The sequence below is a fragment of the Orbicella faveolata genome, unplaced genomic scaffold (genome assembly GCF_042242905.1).
Source record: "Orbicella faveolata isolate gen_17 unplaced genomic scaffold, um_ofav_v1 contig_36, whole genome shotgun sequence".
Classification (NCBI taxonomy): domain Eukaryota; kingdom Metazoa; phylum Cnidaria; class Anthozoa; order Scleractinia; family Merulinidae; genus Orbicella; species Orbicella faveolata.
In genome coordinates this window covers 13,163,255-13,184,952 of record NW_028301565.1, presented here as the reverse complement: position 1 = coordinate 13,184,952, position 21,698 = coordinate 13,163,255, and the positions used below count along the sequence as shown (strand labels likewise).

The 21,698-nt window shown below is 38.6% G+C and overlaps 1 protein-coding gene across 6 annotated transcripts in view; it reads right to left on the bottom strand.

Moving 5' to 3' along the window:
* Positions 1-3,913: 3,913 nt before the first annotated feature.
* The window catches only part of LOC149102328 (uncharacterized), a 35,596-nt gene continuing 17,811 nt past the window's right edge, over positions 3,914-21,698 (bottom strand). For 2 of the 6 annotated variants that reach the window (XM_089275029.1, XM_089275031.1), the window contains exons 2-3: positions 4,907-5,180; positions 3,914-4,194 (exon numbers count right to left, since the gene is read on the bottom strand). In XM_089275029.1, the coding sequence (XP_089131155.1) occupies positions 4,113-4,194; positions 4,907-5,178 (354 nt within the window). In that variant the 5' untranslated portion in view covers positions 5,179-5,180 and the 3' untranslated portion in view covers positions 3,914-4,112. Of the gene's footprint in view, positions 4,195-4,906; positions 5,212-11,329; positions 11,479-12,395; positions 12,498-21,698 lie in introns of those variants that run through there. The other 4 variants (XM_089275028.1, XM_089275030.1, XM_089275027.1 and 1 more) reach the window with 4 other exon arrangements.

The following is a 21,698-nucleotide window of genomic DNA, read 5'->3' as shown; positions in this document are numbered from 1 at the left end:
GCTGGTACGGTCCGGAATCAAATAGCGCTGACATTTTTGCGTGGTATGTGTCAGCATCCAGGATTACGCTAGCGCGTCCTTTGTCGGCCGGAAGGACCATGATTGAGTTGTCCTCTTTTAAGCTTTTAAGAGCCTCCTGCTGTTCCTTCGTGATGTTGGGCGTGGGTGGTTGTGCCTGTTGAAGGATGGTGTTGACGGATCTCCTGACTGTGTCTGCTCGCTCCGCATCTAGTGGCCTGACTGCTGACTCAATTTTGGCGATGATCTCGGTGGCTGGGACGCTCGTAGGAGTCACGGCGAAATTTAGACCTTTCTTCAGTAGGGACACCTCAGCTTCGTTAAGGATCCTGGATGACAAGTTGATAACCCACTTTGTTTTGTCAACAAAAGTTGTAGGAGAAACAGAAGACTGTTTCTCTCGCAAAAGTTTCTCAAACTTGCGCTGTTGACGGTCTTTGGTGGTATTAAAGACTCGCTGGGTAGTGGATTTAATCAGTACCTAGCGTAGCGTATGATTCACACCACCCTCGTTCAGTAAAGCGCAGTATTGTGAAGTGTCTGTACGACCGGGCTAAACGTCTTGTCACCAAACCATCAGTAATCGCTGGAGAGAAGAAACATCTGTCATCTGTACTTGTTTCTAACGGATATCCCTCCTCTTTTGTACAGAAGATCACAAAGGCACGAACAACCCCAAGAAGAGAGCCTGTCGCGGAATTTAAATCCACCGCCGTTTTACATTATGTCCAAGGAGTTTCGGAGTCTCTCCGCCGCTGCCTAGAACAACAAGGCATTCGCACCGTCTTTAAGTCCGACACGACACTTCGGTCACACTTAGTGCGACCAAAGGACACCGTCAACCCGGCTAAACAAGATGGTGTTGTCTACAGGATTCCCTGTGAGTGCGGCAAAGTCTACATCGGGGAAACAGGGAGATCTATGCAGGAGAGGATCAAAGAACACGACAGGGATATACGACTCGCCCGAACCCAGACCTCCGCCGTTTCTGAACACACCCACGAGACCGGCCACTATCCTATCTGGAATGAGGTCAAGTTTATTGATCGAGATCCTCACTGGTACACACGTAGGGTCAAGGAAGCTATTCACATAAGACTTCACCCTAACAACATCAACAGGGATAGTGGAATTGAAATTCCTGAAGCATGGATACCCACGATCAAGAAACACAACAACAGGAGAACGGTACAACAGCGGACCACTAAGGGAACAGCTACTCGCCGGAATAATGGAACAATAGGAGGATCGAAATGCACCAATCACAGCCGACCTTTGTGATATAAATGATACCGTGCAATCAGTCGACCTTATCGCCTGAAGAAGACTAGCAGTAAGCAGTCGAAACGTCGCGATCTACATCTCAAGTGACTACATCGTGAGACAAACGATAATACACTTTATTATTACAAAAAAAGTCTTCACAAGGGATCTTGCTTTTACTATCTCGTGGCTAAAATATTTTTACGGCTAACAGTAAAAATTTACCAATTTTACGCCTAAGGGGTACATTTTTGGCCCGTTTTAATTTACGGCTAACGTTTAACCCCAAAGAGACCCTCTTTTAACGAGACTCGAACCCACGACACTGAGCTATCAAAGCCAACTGCGAGCTGGTCACGCTATGAGTTCGTACTATACTCGTAGGTGGTTAAGAATGCAAATGAATATAGGAAAGATCATACATTTGAGCTGAAGAAAAAGAGGTAAAGACATGAGTGATCATCGCAGTTATGTACACAACTAGAGCAGCTGTGAAAATAAAGCATGAAAAAAAAAAAAAAAAGGGTTTAACGGGATTCAAATCCATGATCACTGCGATACCAACTAGGAGATGGTCACGTTGCGATTTTGTAATGTCTAATATAGTCGTAGATGATGAAGAATGCAAATGAATACTTAAAAGATCGTATATTTCATTTTCGTTCATTTATCACCATTCCATGACTGCGGTAGTTTATTTCGAAATTGCTTTTTTTCTAATAGGAAAAACAAAATATATGAGAGCATAGAGATTTCTTTTCCTAAGTAACGTTCTTGATCTCTTCGATAAAAATTCTGCAACAACAGAAAACTGAAAGAAAAATTCATCTCATTTATCGTTAAGGATTCTCTATTCGTCACCGCAATTCAAATTCAATATTCGTCTTGATGTTCCAATCTATTCTTCTAGTTGAAACTACAAAACACTCATTTAAACGAAAAATGCATTCTTTCAAAAAATACATTTATAAAACTCTCGTATTACCAAAGCAAGCCTGAATAATACTTTGTTGCTTCTCAGATGCGATATTTAAGAAGTTTTAATTTTAAAGCAAATCAGCACTAAACTTTCCTTTGAACTCATCCCTAGATGATGGTGGAATTTTCTCGATCTGTAACTTAACTGTAAGAACTACGACTTACTTTAGTTGATCCACATGTTAATGCTTTCTCTCTCAGTCAAAGAAACGTGTGGCATCAGCACGGATGTTGTTTTTGGCAAGCTTTCTAACGTTCGTTAAATAAATGCCAATAAACCAGCTGAGCACGCCCGTTATGACGGAAAACGACATTTTGACATCAAATATAGACCGGTCGAGGTAAATGGTACTGTATTCATCAAGTAAAGGATTACAAATAGAGTAATTTAAAACACAACTGTTACCAGGTTAATTTTTTTCAGTGAAGTTTATTTTCGAATCGACGAAGTTTCAATTATCCGTCGTGCTTTAGAAGATTATACTAATGAGGAATTCGAATAGCAACTCACTATTTGCGCATAAAGGTGTCTCCATAGTATTTCAAAAACAGAAGATATGGCCTCAAAATAAGAACGTCACTGATTAACATCACAAAAGTCGCTCTATGTTTCCTTTTTTCCTTTTATTTGCTTAAAGACATGAGTCAGTCATGGCAGTTATGTATACAACTAAAGCAGCTGTGAAAATAAAGCCTGAAAAAGGAATTCAGGCTTGAAAGGGATTCCAACCCATGACCTCCGAGATACCGGCGCAGTGCTCTACCAATTGAGCTGTCAAGCTAACCGGGAGAAGGTCACGTTTTGAGTTCGAAATATAGTCGTAGACGATGAAGAATACAAGTAAATATATGAAAGATGACTAGGAGCACTTCTTGTGCGAGCGAAGGTACTTAACTCCATAACTTAAACACTACGCGCTTTGATCAAACATGGGTCAAAAGTGCTGTTATAGTGTCCCCTACTAAACGTTTAAATAATGATAATAATAAATCATCTTTATGGAGGAAGCCCCTGTCACATTGTATGGTTTTCAGGGAAGTCCTCAGTAACTAAGGTGTGTGCCTTTAGGGCCTTTAGGGCCTGGGACCTCGATGTGAGCCAGTTTTTTTTCCATGTTAACACTTAAGTTAATTGGTAAAACGCCTTCCAGGAGTAATTCGGACTTGAAAAGCATGCACAAAACAGGAGCATCAGTCGCTCTGACACTGTGTCCTTGGATTTTGAACGATAACTTTGGAAACGATATATTTCATTTTAATTATCTTACAAGTGATTCCCAAGAACTAAAAAAGAATCAGTGAAGCAATTCCGTTCTTTGAAAAGTTCTCCCTTGGACCAAAGAGGGCGAACCTGGTAAATGACAAATATATTACTGCCAAAGAAAGTAAAGAAGCCAAATCGTGTCTTGAACGTACTTTCCTGTCATGTTCGTCATCTTGGATTCCGGGAACAAGGCTGCTTGTTGCATACCATACCGTCGCAGCGTTACTCTTAAATTTACGGAGGAGCGCAGGAGGGGCAGAATCATGCAATCCTTCGATCTCACAAGCCTGAAACAGCTTTCCTCTCAAGGTGTCCCTCTCCTTTTATAAGTACAAATTATTAACGCTGGAATTTTTCAGTCTTGTGGCGATTACAAAAAAAGTCAGTAACTTCAATGATTAACGAATTTATTGCAGTTAGCTAAAAGTTACATTTTTGCCTTGAGTCGCAAGTTAACGAATTAACAGCTTTCTATTAATCAGTTCTAATCGCGGCAAAACTATATCAAAAGACATCACAGTCAAGAGGTTACTATTTAATCCAGTGGCAGCTGTATTAGTGGCATATAGAGTTGTGTTGATCCCTTCTTTTAACAACTGGTGAGATATCCTGGCGGGCAAATGTCACCACGAAAGAGTTTTGAGGCAATGGACCGTCGTTTGCACCAGTATCTTAAAAGAGAAAATTAAAGTCAAACATCTTTTAAATCCTTGAAGGAGTAAAGTATAGCATCAGGCATCGACTGTAAATATATAATTACAATATGTAGGATCTTGTTCTGCCTTAGAGATATTCTTGTTGTTGTTGCTGTCTTAAGAATTCCTTGTGACAAAAAAAGGGAAATACTCAAATGAATCGCTGCAGCTGGCTGAGCGCGCATTCAAAAGATATTGAAAGAAGGCACTGTGCAAAACATTGTCAATAATTGTAATGAATGTTAAGTAATGTAGCGATGCCATGTACACCTAAAGAAATCAGATTCTGGTTTAATTTCTCAATGCACTAATAACCCAACTACCTCCTCTCTGTCCTCCTTAAGACAAATATTGTTTAAAGCTATAAAATCTCTGCATACATTTCTCAGCAGGAATTCCCGTGCTTTTGAGATACCTAACTCTCACATACGAATTCCAACCATCAACGGCTCCCCACGAAACGATTCGCGGTAAGGAATTTGCCTTTTTCAGTCAATCATTCACTCACTCACTCACTCACCTGCCCCCAGGTAAAACACAAACCCATAGTTGAGATGCAACTCGAATGGAAAGTTACTTGAGAGGATGAAATTTTCGATATGTCCGAAGTGTACAATGCGAGTGGTTCCAGGGATATGTTAAGAAAAAAATAGTCGATTTGGGAAGTAAATGCAGTATTGATTATTACCCAGGTGGACAGTTCCGCGGATCAGTTTCTTCCTCTCTGACTAATTCACTTCTGCGGCACCAGTACCCTGGTGGGCAGACTTCATTACTGCGTTTTGACTGGCACACAAACCCTCTAGGACATTCAGCTGAGTCAAACTCTCTCTTCCTCTTACACCAGTAACCAGGGGGACAATCGAAAGAAAAGGCTTGTTCATCCATTCTTTTTCCAGCCTCTTCAGCAATGACGGACAAACCCAATAAAAGGGTTAAAATAATACCTTTCTGCAGCATTCCTTCAAACAAAAGCATTAACAGGCAGTTAGTGTTGTTTGTCGTTTTGATTTTGCTTTCTCATAATAGATTTTCGTCACGTTTTCAGTCTAAAATAAACGTTTTTATATTTTGTTACAAGCGGGAATTAAATGACACAAATTTGAAGCCAATTCAAAAGCGCTTTCTCCTCATGTCTCCCTGTCCGCTGTTTCAAAACTGACTGCATATAGTTTTTCCGAAATATCTTACTATCTCGACCGCATTTCACACAGTCAAAACACCAAACCTTTGTTTCACGGCCTCTTTCTCTAAATTATTTGCGATAAGTTTTTCCCTTCTATTAACCTTGTAATAATCCTGGCTTATAACACTGTAGTTTCATTTCTTCATTTCAGTTTTTGGTCGTTTAGGCCTCTCACTTTCCGTGAATATTAAATGTTTCGAACACAACAGCATAAAAACCGTATCCCAAATTTATATTTGAAAGCGATATAAAGCATGTAAAGATATCGAGTAGTAGGTTCTATCCCCTGGTTCGATCATTAACGAATATCGCCAGACAGACGGTTAATCACATTAATTTCGGCTCCTAGCGTCGTCTAAATTCGGCGGGGCCGGCAAACTCGATGGGAACCCCGTATTTAAAAAAAAAAGTGCTGGTTATAGTACGAGCGTGGATGTCATCGGGTGCGTAAGTAAGTAAGGATAGTCCGTGACTTTTCGGAAGCTTTCGGAACAATCTCACGAAGTGAGGCGGAAAACATCTCGAGATTTAATAATCGATTTCCGCCTTTAAAAGGCGAGTTTTAATGAAAATAATTGCTTTTTACAGCTTAGCATTGTTATCCTTTCATTGAATATCACATTTCGAGTAAAACAATTTCGAGTTTAGCGTCGAGTTTAGCAGAAACATGGCGCTACAAATCTCTAAGATCTCTCAGCGCTGACCACTACTAATTAAGTCAAAATGTAGGACATTGCAGACTCGTTTTTCCGCGCGTTTGTTTCATTATAAATACTTGTCTCAATTACAGATGGAAATTGAAGTATTCACCTTAAGGTGGCTCAAAACAGTTTCCAGCACTTCGATTTTCATGGGTCGTTATAACCACTCTTTATCACTTGATGCGACAATCATGGTATCAAAAAACTGCCCAATCATTGGTGAACACGTTGTTATCATTTTCGTGACACAATAGGATACCATAGCAACAGTATGACATCTTAAAAACACCCTTAATTACAACTCTAGGGGATTATAATTCAAAAACGGCTCAGTGAAATCTTTTTATATTGTCAGCTTTTGATAAGCATGATAAGACGCAACCTTTGGCAAAGTTTAAAAATCTTCTGTACGTAGGGTTCAGAGCCACCTTAAATTTTCTTTAATACACTTTATATATACCGTTTTTCGTCAACCGAAACAGTAAGTGCCATTAGAAACTTGAGTCAAAAATAGAAAACACCAAGAAATTGTGACACGCCCTCGCGAAACGTGACACTGTTAATAGGCTGGTGTCGAAAGCGCTCAACGATAATAAGACCACAGATATTGAGTTCCAAATCATCATTGACGAAATGAATAATTATCAGACCCTTCTCCTTGGTCCTCACAAAGTGACATTAAAAAACTCAACAAAGGCCTTAGAATTGAGGTTCGCAAAGAGCTTGAAAAAAACATTGATGGCAGAAGGTTAGGAATCAAATTTTGAAATAATATTCAGCATAGGCTAGTAGTGGTATGGGCTAGTCCAGTACGGATTTGACAGGTATTGTGATGTAAATGAAAAAGTATTGTTATGGAAAGGAGTTCTATTGTTTTCTCGAGTTTGACGTATCCGTGGTAACCAGAAGCCCCGCCCCCTTTGACGTCATTAATCTCGTTTCCGTGTTGACTGAGTAAAGAGCCTGGTTTCTAACATAAACAAAGTAATCACGCAATTTTAAAGTTAACCATTAACTTTAATATCAAAGGTTTCCCTAAAATTACAGGACAGAGCCGTGTGCAACTCCCTAGTGGATTGCGCTCAACTTATGAATGAAACTATTTACAAAAGTGTTTACAAATGGCACAACAGTTCAATCATGTCCACGTCCTCATTTGTTATTCTTTCATAGCCATAGGGATATGTTTTGAAGGTGTAGGGATCTATCACTCGTTTTTCGTACACAAGCTGATACTTTTTCGTCTGAGAGACTGTGGTCAGTGAGTACTCTTTGGAGTTTCGGACGATGTGATAAGGCTTGTAAATATCAGTTTGTCGCGTTTTCTCGAGAGGGCGTTGAATTTCGTCTAAAACATTTTGCCGCAACACTTGATAATTTAACTGCTTGCTACCTTCACTGTTTAAAGAGATTCCCCTCACTTTGCATTCTTCTTTTTCTTTCTTCGTGAGGTAACCATAATTTTTCGGTCCCGCAGACGCAAATTCAGTGATGAAGTCGTCTTCTCCCAACTCGTCCTTGAAATCACCGAGAAAGTCGTCAAGGGGAGGATTGTTTTCATGAGGTAAACTGGAAAAAATAACGCTGTCGGTGTCTGTGTACTGTACTCGTTCTTCTAGCATGTCCAGAGCTGCATACAAACGAAGTCGAGCCCAACATGTCGTGAAACAAGCGATGAAAATGTTGAGGTTTGGTGAGACAGGTTCGTCATTCGATTTCAGTTTATAGTGAATTTCAACGATGTCTTCAGACAATACACTCACGTAGCAAATGTCATTTGCATCACTTTCATGGAATGCACTGAACCTCATAGGATCTCCGAACTCTTTGATTTGAGTTTTGTTGGTGCGCTGGCCAAACTTCCCCAACATGGAATTTAACATCATTTTTGCAAGGCTACGTTTGCCGGGATTCTTTTCAATGTTGTTGCGGTTGAGTTCGATGCCCTCTTTCGCTTTGTAGGATCTCAGATGTTCTTGCTGTTTGATGGGATCATCGCCTACATGAGCTGGCCAGCCGCTTGCCTCCTCTTTAATCTTTAACCATGTATTCACATAGTCTTTAAAGAGACCTTTCCTCGTTTCAGAAAAATGCCACACTTCGTGAATGTAAGTTATTTTGTAGCCCTTCTCAACGGCTTTGTTCAGTTCGGAGGTACACCATGTACCTGTAATTTGTCTTTCACTGTCGCTGTGACTGCAAACCCAGGACCGTTATAGCATTGGTTTTTCCATCTCTTCTTGTACACAGACTCTACATAGCGGGAATGTTAGTTTACCATTTTCACGCAGACATGAACTGTTCAGATAGCCCAGTTCCCCGAAATTAGTCACTTTTTTAAGCATCATAACAGCTCTCTAGGCCGTCATGTAAATGCCGCGTCACGCAAAAGCTTAGAAATTCAAGCGTATTGTATCACAAAACCAAGAACCCATTCGGAGCGAAAATTTGTATGAATATTAGTTTTCAGCTGCTCTTATACATCATTAAAGTAAAATCTCAAGAAGATCAATAGTTTTGTAGTTCGAATTTTAGTGACGTCATGTGAAAACCAGCTATTAAAGTCTTTTTCTTTGCCATATAATAAACATCTTATTAACCGAGCTAAGTCGGTCTGTATGGGAGAATCTTGACCTCGGTCTTGTGTACAGTCCTCGGTCAAGATTCGCCCATACAGACCTCCAGCTCGGTTAATAAGAGCTAAGTAAAATCAAAAGTGAAAGTGCTTCTGAAAGGGAAAACTCACTACCCGCTTAATAAAATAGATAGACAACTTTCCACAGCTTATCTTGTTATACTAAACTTTTGCTCAGTTCTCGATTACCAACTTTAAGGATTCGAATTTTGCTGTCCCTCGAATTCAACACAACTGATGGAAAAACTGGCGAAGTCTCAATGTTGTAATATCAGTCGTGGCAAGCATGCATTCCACCGCGTTTGGCGATTATGAAATTAACAGTCTTTTGCAAATTAATTGACACTAATCTTGATCAAACTATATGTGATAACTTCAGAGAATTCAATAACATACATTTAAAACAAGATTGACAAAATAACGTCAACATCGACGCAGACTATAAACAGTAAGTGTTGACTAATTAGATGATTAACTCCGCAAACGTGCTATAAACGTAAGGAAACCGGCAAAAAAAATGACAATTTTCCGCTAATTTTTCAAAAACATCAACTGAGCAACAAGCAGTACCTTTATCGGCCTCAGGTGAAAATTGTGCGCTCAAGAGACGATAAAACTGAATGCGTTTATGGGAATCAATGCGTTGGAATGCATTTCAAGAAGTGTTGAACAAGATTGCTGCATGGAACCCACTGACCCCGCGCAACGCCTTGGAGCAGCCTGCGAAAAACTTGCGTCAACACAGGAAATTATGAACATTTTATCTGATAAATAAATGTATTCACGCAATTGTTTTGAGAGACATAGCCAAAATACAACCCAGAAAAAAGAGATCTTAAAATGAGGCGGACAAAAGTTACTTTACAATTTTCGATTTTGAAAAAGTGTCCAATATTGATGACGCAAGTAATTCAAGTGCGTGTATACAAATCTGAAAAATGTGGACTGATTTCTTTGAAATTTGATTCTGATATTTCTGGCATAATGAGCAACAGGTAACCAGCATATAAGGGAAGTTTTTGGTTGCTGGCATGGAGGATTTGGGCCTCACAGCCAGTAACAAAGTATTAATATTTCAGTTAAGGAAAGGTATCAAACGCGTGCGTTTCACTCTGGCACCAGCTTAACCTCGCAGAAAGCTAATATCACGAGTTAGCCAAGGATAACAAACCGACCCACAAACCCTGCTTTGAACAACGAAATTTCACCCTAGGTTTGAGATTTCTACAGATTAGCTCTAATCCAAGGTTAATGAAACCCTCTTTTGCACAACCGGACTGTGAAGGTTGTATATAGTCTGAAGAAGGCTACCATTTTCTCGACTCGCAGCCAAAAAATCTGGACACGCAGATTGATCAGAAACCCTGAACAATACTTTAATGGTCCTGTCACTACCAGTGACGGATTTAACATCTTTGCTTGTTTACTGCAAACGTCACCTCAATACTCTTAAAACGAATATAGGTCAAATTAACCTGAATATTCTTTATATTCTCCATAATCTAAACTACTTTCGAAGTGCGCCGCACAAACATGTCTAGATAATTGCAACGGTCTGACACATCAAAACAACTCAGCATTGTTCAAACAAATTTCCGAATACTGCATGTGCTCAGTTGTGCACGTTACTATCGAAAAACTCGAAAAAAAGCTTAGAACTGGATGTTGGTATCTTTTAATTTGCAACGGACGCTCTTCTCAATGCAACTACAGAAAAGAGTCGACCCAATTCAATATGAGAGTCAAAGAAAGTTATCAAATTTTTGTGTAATTTTCTGAATTCTCGTAATTGACGGTCTTCGGCCACTTTCTTGACTTTCCTTAGCTTACTACAAAGTGCATAAGGTCTCTCTTGGAGAATGTGAAAACTCATCACGAGAAATAGATATGACATTCATTACTGAACATGGTTAAATGAGCATACATTTCTTGGGCATTACAAATTTATACACATTTTCCAACGGGCTATATCAGTGTTACAAAAGTCCGAAATAATAGATCTCTGCTAAAGACTTGCATGTGAGCGTTTTAACCAGCCAGGCTCGATACAAGAACACAAGAACACAAGATCCACAGAATGCTTCTTTTAACAATGTATTATAATTATGAGAAAATCAAAAGTGAAAGTGCTTCGGTTGGCGTTAAACCTTACAACCCATGCTATCCGCCTGATAAAGTAAATTGAGAACCTTCCAAATTTTCCAGTTTTCTAGCTTTGTGAATTCGAATTTTGCTTCTCCTCGAATTCATGACGACTTTTGAACAACTGGCAAAGTCTCTATAATATCAGTAATAGCAATCATTCCACAATAGACACATTCCACAATAAGTGTTGGTCTATTAATTATGAGAAGTCACAAGTCTTTTTCAAGTTCATTGTCACTCAACTTGATCAAAGTATTAAACTGCATATGATAACCACAGAGAATTCGACAACATACATTTACAGCAAGATGATAAAGAACGCAAGCATTGAAAACAGACCGTAAACATTAGATTGTTCAATGATCAGTTGATTAACTCCTCATCTCTTAAACAAGGTATAAACATAAAGAAACCCTGCAAAAGTACAATTGCCTGTTGATTTACCTCAAAGAGACATCAACTGAGCGACATGCAGTACCTTGATCGACTTGATCGGCTCCTGGCGAAAACTCTGCCGCTAGATTAATACGATTAAACTGAATGACGCAATGTCGGTGAATTTATGGAAAGCGGAATATGCGTCGGCGTGCATTCTCAGAAACAGTTCACAGGAAATTCGAGAGAATGGAACAAAATGATCACGTAACGCCTTCGGGCATCTTATATAAAACCTAAAACTAAAGTCGCACAAGGACCAAATTGGTCCACAATCATAGTTTCCGTATCATTCATTAACTGGAAGCATTGCTATTCCCACTCGAAGGGATGTTTGGTCACTGCTGGATACCTTACAGCACTTATTATATCCAATGAAACAATGGGCCTCCCACAAATATGGCTGCATATAATTACAATGGTCCGAACAAGACAATTCAGCATTCTTTAAGTGATCTAGATTCGAAATTGAAATTACCGAATACTGTATTCAATTTCCACACTAATCTCGAAAATAAGCTTAAAACTGCATGTTCGTATATTTCAGTTTGCAACGGACGGCGCTCTCAATGCACCTACAGAAAAAGGTCGACCCAACTCAATATGTGAGCCAGAGGAAGTTGTCAAATGTGTGAATAATTTTCTGAAGTCTCGTAATTGGCGGTCTGACGCCACTTTCTTGACTTTCGGTAGCTTAATACAAAGTGCGTAAAATATCTCTTGGCGAATGTGAAAAATCATCACTAGAAATAGATGACACTCATTACTAAATATTAAATTTCCTTTCTGTTCATAGTTAAATGAGCTGCATTTCTTGTCCATTTTCACTATTCCTTAATTTTATACACATTTCATTACTGACCATGCCAGCGTTACAAAAGTCCGAAATAATAGGTTTGTGCCCCGACTTATGCGCTTTTTAATAAGCTATTCTCGATTTAAATCTCTGCAACCCACCAGGCTGGCTTTTTGTACATTGTATTATAAGTATGGAAAAGCAAAAGTGAAAGTGCTTCAGTAAGGGAAAACTTACTACCCGCTAAATAAAACAGATAGCTAATTTTGCAAAGCTTACCTTGTTAAACTATACTTTTGATCAGTTCTTGCTTACCAACTTTGTGAATTCGAATTTTGCTCCTCCTCGAACTCGAGGCGCAACGCCTTGGAGCAGCCTGCGAAAAACTTGCGTCAACACAGGAAATTATGAACATTTTATCTGATAAATAAATGTATTCACGCAATTGTTTTGAGAGACATAGCCAAAATACAACCCAGAAAAAAGAGATCTTAAAATGAGGCGGACAAAAGTTACTTTACAATTTTCGATTTTGAAAAAGTGTCCAATATTGATGACGCAAGTAATTCAAGTGCGTGTATACAAATCTGAAAAATGTGGACTGATTTCTTTGAAATTTGATTCTGATATTTCTGGCATAATGAGCAACAGGTAACCAGCATATAAGGGAAGTTTTTGGTTGCTGGCATGGAGGATTTGGGCCTCACAGCCAGTAACAAAGTATTAATATTTCAGTTAAGGAAAGGTATCAAACGCGTGCGTTTCACTCTGGCACCAGCTTAACCTCGCAGAAAGCTAATATCACGAGTTAGCCAAGGATAACAAACCGACCCACAAACCCTGCTTTGAACAACGAAATTTCACCCTAGGTTTGAGATTTCTACAGATTAGCTCTAATCCAAGGTTAATGAAACCCTCTTTTGCACAACCGGACTGTGAAGGTTGTATATAGTCTGAAGAAGGCTACCATTTTCTCGACTCGCAGCCAAAAAATCTAGACACGCAGATTGATCAGAAACCCTGAACAATACTTTAATGGTCCTGTCACTACCAGTGACGGATTTAACATCTTTGCTTGTTTACTGCAAACGTCACCTCAATACTCTTAAAACGAATATAGGTCAAATTAACCTGAATATTCTTTATATTCTCCATAATCTAAACTACTTTCGAAGTGCGCCGCACAAACATGTCTAGATAATTGCAACGGTCTGACACATCAAAACAACTCAGCATTGTTCAAACAAATTTCCGAATACTGCATGTGCTCAGTTGTGCACGTTACTATCGAAAAACTCGAAAAAAAGCTTAGAACTGGATGTTGGTATCTTTTAATTTGCAACGGACGCTCTTCTCAATGCAACTACAGAAAAGAGTCGACCCAATTCAATATGAGAGTCAAAGAAAGTTATCAAATTTTTGTGTAATTTTCTGAATTCTCGTAATTGACGGTCTTCGGCCACTTTCTTGACTTTCCTTAGCTTACTACAAAGTGCATAAGGTCTCTCTTGGAGAATGTGAAAACTCATCACGAGAAATAGATATGACATTCATTACTGAACATGGTTAAATGAGCATACATTTCTTGGGCATTACAAATTTATACACATTTTCCAACGGGCTATATCAGTGTTACAAAAGTCCGAAATAATAGATCTCTGCTAAAGACTTGCATGTGAGCGTTTTAACCAGCCAGGCTCGATACAAGAACACAAGAACACAAGATCCACAGAATGCTTCTTTTAACAATGTATTATAATTATGAGAAAATCAAAAGTGAAAGTGCTTCGGTTGGCGTTAAACCTTACAACCCATGCTATCCGCCTGATAAAGTAAATTGAGAACCTTCCAAATTTTCCAGTTTTCTAGCTTTGTGAATTCGAATTTTGCTTCTCCTCGAATTCATGACGACTTTTGAACAACTGGCAAAGTCTCTATAATATCAGTAATAGCAATCATTCCACAATAGACACATTCCACAATAAGTGTTGGTCTATTAATTATGAGAAGTCACAAGTCTTTTTCAAGTTCATTGTCACTCAACTTGATCAAAGTATTAAACTGCATATGATAACCACAGAGAATTCGACAACATACATTTACAGCAAGATGATAAAGAACGCAAGCATTGAAAACAGACCGTAAACATTAGATTGTTCAATGATCAGTTGATTAACTCCTCATCTCTTAAACAAGGTATAAACATAAAGAAACCCTGCAAAAGTACAATTGCCTGTTGATTTACCTCAAAGAGACATCAACTGAGCGACATGCAGTACCTTGATCGACTTGATCGGCTCCTGGCGAAAACTCTGCCGCTAGATTAATACGATTAAACTGAATGACGCAATGTCGGTGAATTTATGGAAAGCGGAATATGCGTCGGCGTGCATTCTCAGAAACAGTTCACAGGAAATTCGAGAGAATGGAACAAAATGATCACGTAACGCCTTCGGGCATCTTATATAAAACCTAAAACTAAAGTCGCACAAGGACCAAATTGGTCCACAATCATAGTTTCCGTATCATTCATTAACTGGAAGCATTGCTATTCCCACTCGAAGGGATGTTTGGTCACTGCTGGATACCTTACAGCACTTATTATATCCAATGAAACAATGGGCCTCCCACAAATATGGCTGCATATAATTACAATGGTCCGAACAAGACAATTCAGCATTCTTTAAGTGATCTAGATTCGAAATTGAAATTACCGAATACTGTATTCAATTTCCACACTAATCTCGAAAATAAGCTTAAAACTGCATGTTCGTATATTTCAGTTTGCAACGGACGGCGCTCTCAATGCACCTACAGAAAAAGGTCGACCCAACTCAATATGTGAGCCAGAGGAAGTTGTCAAATGTGTGAATAATTTTCTGAAGTCTCGTAATTGGCGGTCTGACGCCACTTTCTTGACTTTCGGTAGCTTAATACAAAGTGCGTAAAATATCTCTTGGCGAATGTGAAAAATCATCACTAGAAATAGATGACACTCATTACTAAATATTAAATTTCCTTTCTGTTCATAGTTAAATGAGCTGCATTTCTTGTCCATTTTCACTATTCCTTAATTTTATACACATTTCATTACTGACCATGCCAGCGTTACAAAAGTCCGAAATAATAGGTTTGTGCCCCGACTTATGCGCTTTTTAATAAGCTATTCTCGATTTAAATCTCTGCAACCCACCAGGCTGGCTTTTTGTACATTGTATTATAAGTATGGAAAAGCAAAAGTGAAAGTGCTTCAGTAAGGGAAAACTTACTACCCGCTAAATAAAACAGATAGCTAATTTTGCAAAGCTTACCTTGTTAAACTATACTTTTGATCAGTTCTTGCTTACCAACTTTGTGAATTCGAATTTTGCTCCTCCTCGAACTCGAGGCGCAACGCCTTGGAGCAGCCTGCGAAAAACTTGCGTCAACACAGGAAATTATGAACATTTTATCTGATAAATAAATGTATTCACGCAATTGTTTTGAGAGACATAGCCAAAATACAACCCAGAAAAAAGAGATCTTAAAATGAGGCGGACAAAAGTTACTTTACAATTTTCGATTTTGAAAAAGTGTCCAATATTGATGACGCAAGTAATTCAAGTGCGTGTATACAAATCTGAAAAATGTGGACTGATTTCTTTGAAATTTGATTCTGATATTTCTGGCATAATGAGCAACAGGTAACCAGCATATAAGGGAAGTTTTTGGTTGCTGGCATGGAGGATTTGGGCCTCACAGCCAGTAACAAAGTATTAATATTTCAGTTAAGGAAAGGTATCAAACGCGTGCGTTTCACTCTGGCACCAGCTTAACCTCGCAGAAAGCTAATATCACGAGTTAGCCAAGGATAACAAACCGACCCACAAACCCTGCTTTGAACAACGAAATTTCACCCTAGGTTTGAGATTTCTACAGATTAGCTCTAATCCAAGGTTAATGAAACCCTCTTTTGCACAACCGGACTGTGAAGGTTGTATATAGTCTGAAGAAGGCTACCATTTTCTCGACTCGCAGCCAAAAAATCTAGACACGCAGATTGATCAGAAACCCTGAACAATACTTTAATGGTCCTGTCACTACCAGTGACGGATTTAACATCTTTGCTTGTTTACTGCAAACGTCACCTCAATACTCTTAAAACGAATATAGGTCAAATTAACCTGAATATTCTTTATATTCTCCATAATCTAAACTACTTTCGAAGTGCGCCGCACAAACATGTCTAGATAATTGCAACGGTCTGACACATCAAAACAACTCAGCATTGTTCAAACAAATTTCCGAATACTGCATGTGCTCAGTTGTGCACGTTACTATCGAAAAACTCGAAAAAAAGCTTAGAACTGGATGTTGGTATCTTTTAATTTGCAACGGACGCTCTTCTCAATGCAACTACAGAAAAGAGTCGACCCAATTCAATATGAGAGTCAAAGAAAGTTATCAAATTTTTGTGTAATTTTCTGAATTCTCGTAATTGACGGTCTTCGGCCACTTTCTTGACTTTCCTTAGCTTACTACAAAGTGCATAAGGTCTCTCTTGGAGAATGTGAAAACTCATCACGAGAAATAGATATGACATTCATTACTGAACATGGTTAAATGAGCATACATTTCTTGGGCATTACAAATTTATACACATTTTCCAACGGGCTATATCAGTGTTACAAAAGTCCGAAATAATAGATCTCTGCTAAAGACTTGCATGTGAGCGTTTTAACCAGCCAGGCTCGATACAAGAACACAAGAACACAAGATCCACAGAATGCTTCTTTTAACAATGTATTATAATTATGAGAAAATCAAAAGTGAAAGTGCTTCGGTTGGCGTTAAACCTTACAACCCATGCTATCCGCCTGATAAAGTAAATTGAGAACCTTCCAAATTTTCCAGTTTTCTAGCTTTGTGAATTCGAATTTTGCTTCTCCTCGAATTCATGACGACTTTTGAACAACTGGCAAAGTCTCTATAATATCAGTAATAGCAATCATTCCACAATAGACACATTCCACAATAAGTGTTGGTCTATTAATTATGAGAAGTCACAAGTCTTTTTCAAGTTCATTGTCACTCAACTTGATCAAAGTATTAAACTGCATATGATAACCACAGAGAATTCGACAACATACATTTACAGCAAGATGATAAAGAACGCAAGCATTGAAAACAGACCGTAAACATTAGATTGTTCAATGATCAGTTGATTAACTCCTCATCTCTTAAACAAGGTATAAACATAAAGAAACCCTGCAAAAGTACAATTGCCTGTTGATTTACCTCAAAGAGACATCAACTGAGCGACATGCAGTACCTTGATCGACTTGATCGGCTCCTGGCGAAAACTCTGCCGCTAGATTAATACGATTAAACTGAATGACGCAATGTCGGTGAATTTATGGAAAGCGGAATATGCGTCGGCGTGCATTCTCAGAAACAGTTCACAGGAAATTCGAGAGAATGGAACAAAATGATCACGTAACGCCTTCGGGCATCTTATATAAAACCTAAAACTAAAGTCGCACAAGGACCAAATTGGTCCACAATCATAGTTTCCGTATCATTCATTAACTGGAAGCATTGCTATTCCCACTCGAAGGGATGTTTGGTCACTGCTGGATACCTTACAGCACTTATTATATCCAATGAAACAATGGGCCTCCCACAAATATGGCTGCATATAATTACAATGGTCCGAACAAGACAATTCAGCATTCTTTAAGTGATCTAGATTCGAAATTGAAATTACCGAATACTGTATTCAATTTCCACACTAATCTCGAAAATAAGCTTAAAACTGCATGTTCGTATATTTCAGTTTGCAACGGACGGCGCTCTCAATGCACCTACAGAAAAAGGTCGACCCAACTCAATATGTGAGCCAGAGGAAGTTGTCAAATGTGTGAATAATTTTCTGAAGTCTCGTAATTGGCGGTCTGACGCCACTTTCTTGACTTTCGGTAGCTTAATACAAAGTGCGTAAAATATCTCTTGGCGAATGTGAAAAATCATCACTAGAAATAGATGACACTCATTACTAAATATTAAATTTCCTTTCTGTTCATAGTTAAATGAGCTGCATTTCTTGTCCATTTTCACTATTCCTTAATTTTATACACATTTCATTACTGACCATGCCAGCGTTACAAAAGTCCGAAATAATAGGTTTGTGCCCCGACTTATGCGCTTTTTAATAAGCTATTCTCGATTTAAATCTCTGCAACCCACCAGGCTGGCTTTTTGTACATTGTATTATAAGTATGGAAAAGCAAAAGTGAAAGTGCTTCAGTAAGGGAAAACTTACTACCCGCTAAATAAAACAGATAGCTAATTTTGCAAAGCTTACCTTGTTAAACTATACTTTTGATCAGTTCTTGCTTACCAACTTTGTGAATTCGAATTTTGCTCCTCCTCGAACTCGAGGCGCAACGCCTTGGAGCAGCCTGCGAAAAACTTGCGTCAACACAGGAAATTATGAACATTTTATCTGATAAATAAATGTATTCACGCAATTGTTTTGAGAGACATAGCCAAAATACAACCCAGAAAAAAGAGATCTTAAAATGAGGCGGACAAAAGTTACTTTACAATTTTCGATTTTGAAAAAGTGTCCAATATTGATGACGCAAGTAATTCAAGTGCGTGTATACAAATCTGAAAAATGTGGACTGATTTCTTTGAAATTTGATTCTGATATTTCTGGCATAATGAGCAACAGGTAACCAGCATATAAGGGAAGTTTTTGGTTGCTGGCATGGAGGATTTGGGCCTCACAGCCAGTAACAAAGTATTAATATTTCAGTTAAGGAAAGGTATCAAACGCGTGCGTTTCACTCTGGCACCAGCTTAACCTCGCAGAAAGCTAATATCACGAGTTAGCCAAGGATAACAAACCGACCCACAAACCCTGCTTTGAACAACGAAATTTCACCCTAGGTTTGAGATTTCTACAGATTAGCTCTAATCCAAGGTTAATGAAACCCTCTTTTGCACAACCGGACTGTGAAGGTTGTATATAGTCTGAAGAAGGCTACCATTTTCTCGACTCGCAGCCAAAAAATCTAGACACGCAGATTGATCAGAAACCCTGAACAATACTTTAATGGTCCTGTCACTACCAGTGACGGATTTAACATCTTTGCTTGTTTACTGCAAACGTCACCTCAATACTCTTAAAACGAATATAGGTCAAATTAACCTGAATATTCTTTATATTCTCCATAATCTAAACTACTTTCGAAGTGCGCCGCACAAACATGTCTAGATAATTGCAACGGTCTGACACATCAAAACAACTCAGCATTGTTCAAACAAATTTCCGAATACTGCATGTGCTCAGTTGTGCACGTTACTATCGAAAAACTCGAAAAAAAGCTTAGAACTGGATGTTGGTATCTTTTAATTTGCAACGGACGCTCTTCTCAATGCAACTACAGAAAAGAGTCGACCCAATTCAATATGAGAGTCAAAGAAAGTTATCAAATTTTTGTGTAATTTTCTGAATTCTCGTAATTGACGGTCTTCGGCCACTTTCTTGACTTTCCTTAGCTTACTACAAAGTGCATAAGGTCTCTCTTGGAGAATGTGAAAACTCATCACGAGAAATAGATATGACATTCATTACTGAACATGGTTAAATGAGCATACATTTCTTGGGCATTACAAATTTATACACATTTTCCAACGGGCTATATCAGTGTTACAAAAGTCCGAAATAATAGATCTCTGCTAAAGACTTGCATGTGAGCGTTTTAACCAGCCAGGCTCGATACAAGAACACAAGAACACAAGATCCACAGAATGCTTCTTTTAACAATGTATTATAATTATGAGAAAATCAAAAGTGAAAGTGCTTCGGTTGGCGTTAAACCTTACAACCCATGCTATCCGCCTGATAAAGTAAATTGAGAACCTTCCAAATTTTCCAGTTTTCTAGCTTTGTGAATTCGAATTTTGCTTCTCCTCGAATTCATGACGACTTTTGAACAACTGGCAAAGTCTCTATAATATCAGTAATAGCAATCATTCCACAATAGACACATTCCACAATAAGTGTTGGTCTATTAATTATGAGAAGTCACAAGTCTTTTTCAAGTTCATTGTCACTCAACTTGATCAAAGTATTAAACTGCATATGATAACCACAGAGAATTCGACAACATACATTTACAGCAAGATGATAAAGAACGCAAGCATTGAAAACAGACCGTAAACATTAGATTGTTCAATGATCAGTTGATTAACTCCTCATCTCTTAAACAAGGTATAAACATAAAGAAACCCTGCAAAAGTACAATTGCCTGTTGATTTACCTCAAAGAGACATCAACTGAGCGACATGCAGTACCTTGATCGACTTGATCGGCTCCTGGCGAAAACTCTGCCGCTAGATTAATACGATTAAACTGAATGACGCAATGTCGGTGAATTTATGGAAAGCGGAATATGCGTCGGCGTGCATTCTCAGAAACAGTTCACAGGAAATTCGAGAGAATGGAACAAAATGATCACGTAACGCCTTCGGGCATCTTATATAAAACCTAAAACTAAAGTCGCACAAGGACCAAATTGGTCCACAATCATAGTTTCCGTATCATTCATTAACTGGAAGCATTGCTATTCCCACTCGAAGGGATGTTTGGTCACTGCTGGATACCTTACAGCACTTATTATATCCAATGAAACAATGGGCCTCCCACAAATATGGCTGCATATAATTACAATGGTCCGAACAAGACAATTCAGCATTCTTTAAGTGATCTAGATTCGAAATTGAAATTACCGAATACTGTATTCAATTTCCACACTAATCTCGAAAATAAGCTTAAAACTGCATGTTCGTATATTTCAGTTTGCAACGGACGGCGCTCTCAATGCACCTACAGAAAAAGGTCGACCCAACTCAATATGTGAGCCAGAGGAAGTTGTCAAATGTGTGAATAATTTTCTGAAGTCTCGTAATTGGCGGTCTGACGCCACTTTCTTGACTTTCGGTAGCTTAATACAAAGTGCGTAAAATATCTCTTGGCGAATGTGAAAAATCATCACTAGAAATAGATGACACTCATTACTAAATATTAAATTTCCTTTCTGTTCATAGTTAAATGAGCTGCATTTCTTGTCCATTTTCACTATTCCTTAATTTTATACACATTTCATTACTGACCATGCCAGCGTTACAAAAGTCCGAAATAATAGGTTTGTGCCCCGACTTATGCGCTTTTTAATAAGCTATTCTCGATTTAAATCTCTGCAACCCACCAGGCTGGCTTTTTGTACATTGTATTATAAGTATGGAAAAGCAAAAGTGAAAGTGCTTCAGTAAGGGAAAACTTACTACCCGCTAAATAAAACAGATAGCTAATTTTGCAAAGCTTACCTTGTTAAACTATACTTTTGATCAGTTCTTGCTTACCAACTTTGTGAATTCGAATTTTGCTCCTCCTCGAACTCGAGGCGCAACGCCTTGGAGCAGCCTGCGAAAAACTTGCGTCAACACAGGAAATTATGAACATTTTATCTGATAAATAAATGTATTCACGCAATTGTTTTGAGAGACATAGCCAAAATACAACCCAGAAAAAAG